Genomic DNA, 1,873 nt, shown 5'->3' on the forward strand with positions numbered 1-1,873 from the left:
TAAAATGTTTGAAAAAAGATTATCAATGAAAATGATGAACTGAAATGTTTAAAATTAAATGTTGAACTAAAATGTTTGAAATAAAACATTCAACTGAAACGTTAAAAATAAAATTATCAATTGAAATGTACAACTAAAATGTTTAAAAAAAGATACCAAAGAAAATGTACAACTGAAATGTTTAAAATTAAATGTTCAACAAAAATGTTTATTTAAAATGTTTAAAAGAAAATTTTAAACTAAACTGTTTAGAATAAAGTTGTCAATTGAAACGTTTAAGTCTCCATCAGGTGCCTGCCCCTGGTGTCCGGTCTGGGCATACCCCACTCCACCGCCTTCGCGTTGAGGTCCCCCCCGACGACGCATCCCCCCTCCAGCTCGCGGATGGCGTCCTCCAGGGCCCCGACCTTATCGCGAAATTCCGCGATGCGATCATTGGGGGAAAGATATACGCTAATCAGCGTCAGGCCCTCGCCCTTCACCCAGACGTATCCCGCCCCTGCACCGCACGTCTGCACCCGGAATCTGGACGGGTCCGGAATCCAGATGGCAGCAGTTCCTGTCACATCGGAAAACCACGCAGGGCCCTCTCGAGATCTGTACGGCTCGCTGAGCAGAAGAATATCGATCTTCCGCTCGAGCCGCATTTGCTCAAGGAGGGCATTCGCGACTCTACTCCGGTGCAAGTTGGCTTGGAGAACTCTAGCCATTCCCGGAGAGTCTCGCCTTCGCCGCCGTCAGGGCGTCGCGGTACGTCTTACAGGCGCTGGATCCTGTCACATGCCCCAGCCTGGCAATGTCCACCCCGCGTTCCGCGCAGATAACGCACTTGGGGGTCGCCTTGCACGACGTTGCTTGATGGCCCTTGGTGCCACAGCGGAAGCACGCGTCCCTCCTGTCGACTCCTTTGCACCACCGCGCAAGGTGCCCGAACGCCAGGCACCTAAAGCACTTGGCGACTGCAGCTCTTCGCCGGGGGTGGCATCTTATCAAGCCGATCCGGACGGGGCCACTGCTGAGCAATTTGCTCGCTGCCCCCTCGCCCAGCTCGACGATGGCAAGTCTCTGGCCCCTTGTATTGGCCTTAGTGACGATCACCTTGGCGTCACCACTGGCCTCTCCCAGGACCTCTCTTAGGGCATTAGTAACCTCTTCGCTAGTTGTGAGGCAGTCTAGATCCCTAATTTCCACCGTAGTCCGGGGCTCGATCCTCCTCACGGAGCCCTCCTGCCCGATTGCGCTTTTGATCGCCTCACTGAAGGCGACTTTCTCCTCCTGCTTCGTCTTCGCGTCGAGCTCGAGGATCATATCTCCTGTGCGGGCCTGCCGAACACTCTTTACTTGCACCCCGGTCAGTTCTGGGGCGACCAGGGACCGGAGTCTTCCAAGTACTTCGGCATAGGTCTTCCCTTCTGCCGGTCGTACAATCACTGCGGCCGTTCTCAGCCGCCGGGGCCGTTTCTTCCTCTTCTTCTTCTTCCTTTCCCTCCCTGCTGTTATCGCCCCCTCCTCATGCTTCCTGCAGGAGGCACACACCGTGACCGAGGGCAATTTCGGCCCGGCAGAGACGGGGTGAGACTTCAGCTTTTTTTCCCTCCGTTTTTTTTTTGAGACGACGCTCCATGGCCCATCTTCTTCTCCTTTGCTCTTCTTCTCTGGCGGCGATGGCTGAGAAGAAGGACTTTCCCGGATCTTACGGGGGCGCTTCCCCGACTCCTTGTCTTGCTCCCGCGCAGGCTGAGCTAGAAGCGCAGCCTCCATGGCGTCGAGCAGCTCGACGCACCTCGGTAGCCCGCTCTTAATCGGCATGGCCACATTTCTCTGTTTTGTGGTCGCCGTTTCCATCTCGACCATGATGTCGCGGCATTTGCCA

The 1,873-nt window shown here is 54.2% G+C and overlaps 1 protein-coding gene across 1 annotated transcript; it reads right to left on the minus strand.

The window, feature by feature from the left end:
- Window positions 1-275: 275 nt before the first annotated feature.
- On the minus strand, window positions 276-647 carry LOC143261726 (uncharacterized). Its single transcript, XM_076527952.1, has one exon. The coding sequence runs from the start codon at window positions 645-647 to the stop codon at window positions 276-278; it is 372 nt and encodes a 123-aa protein (XP_076384067.1).
- Window positions 648-1,873: the final 1,226 nt, after the last annotated feature.

This window comes from Megalopta genalis, unplaced genomic scaffold (genome assembly GCF_051020955.1).
Source record: "Megalopta genalis isolate 19385.01 unplaced genomic scaffold, iyMegGena1_principal scaffold0062, whole genome shotgun sequence".
Classification (NCBI taxonomy): Eukaryota; Metazoa; Arthropoda; class Insecta; order Hymenoptera; family Halictidae; genus Megalopta; species Megalopta genalis.

Bases quoted from the DNA above. Each gene is read 5' to 3' on its own strand.
- LOC143261726 (XM_076527952.1), bottom strand. From the start codon at position 647: ATGCGGCTCGAGCGGAAGATCGATATTCTTCTGCTCAGCGAGCCGTAC.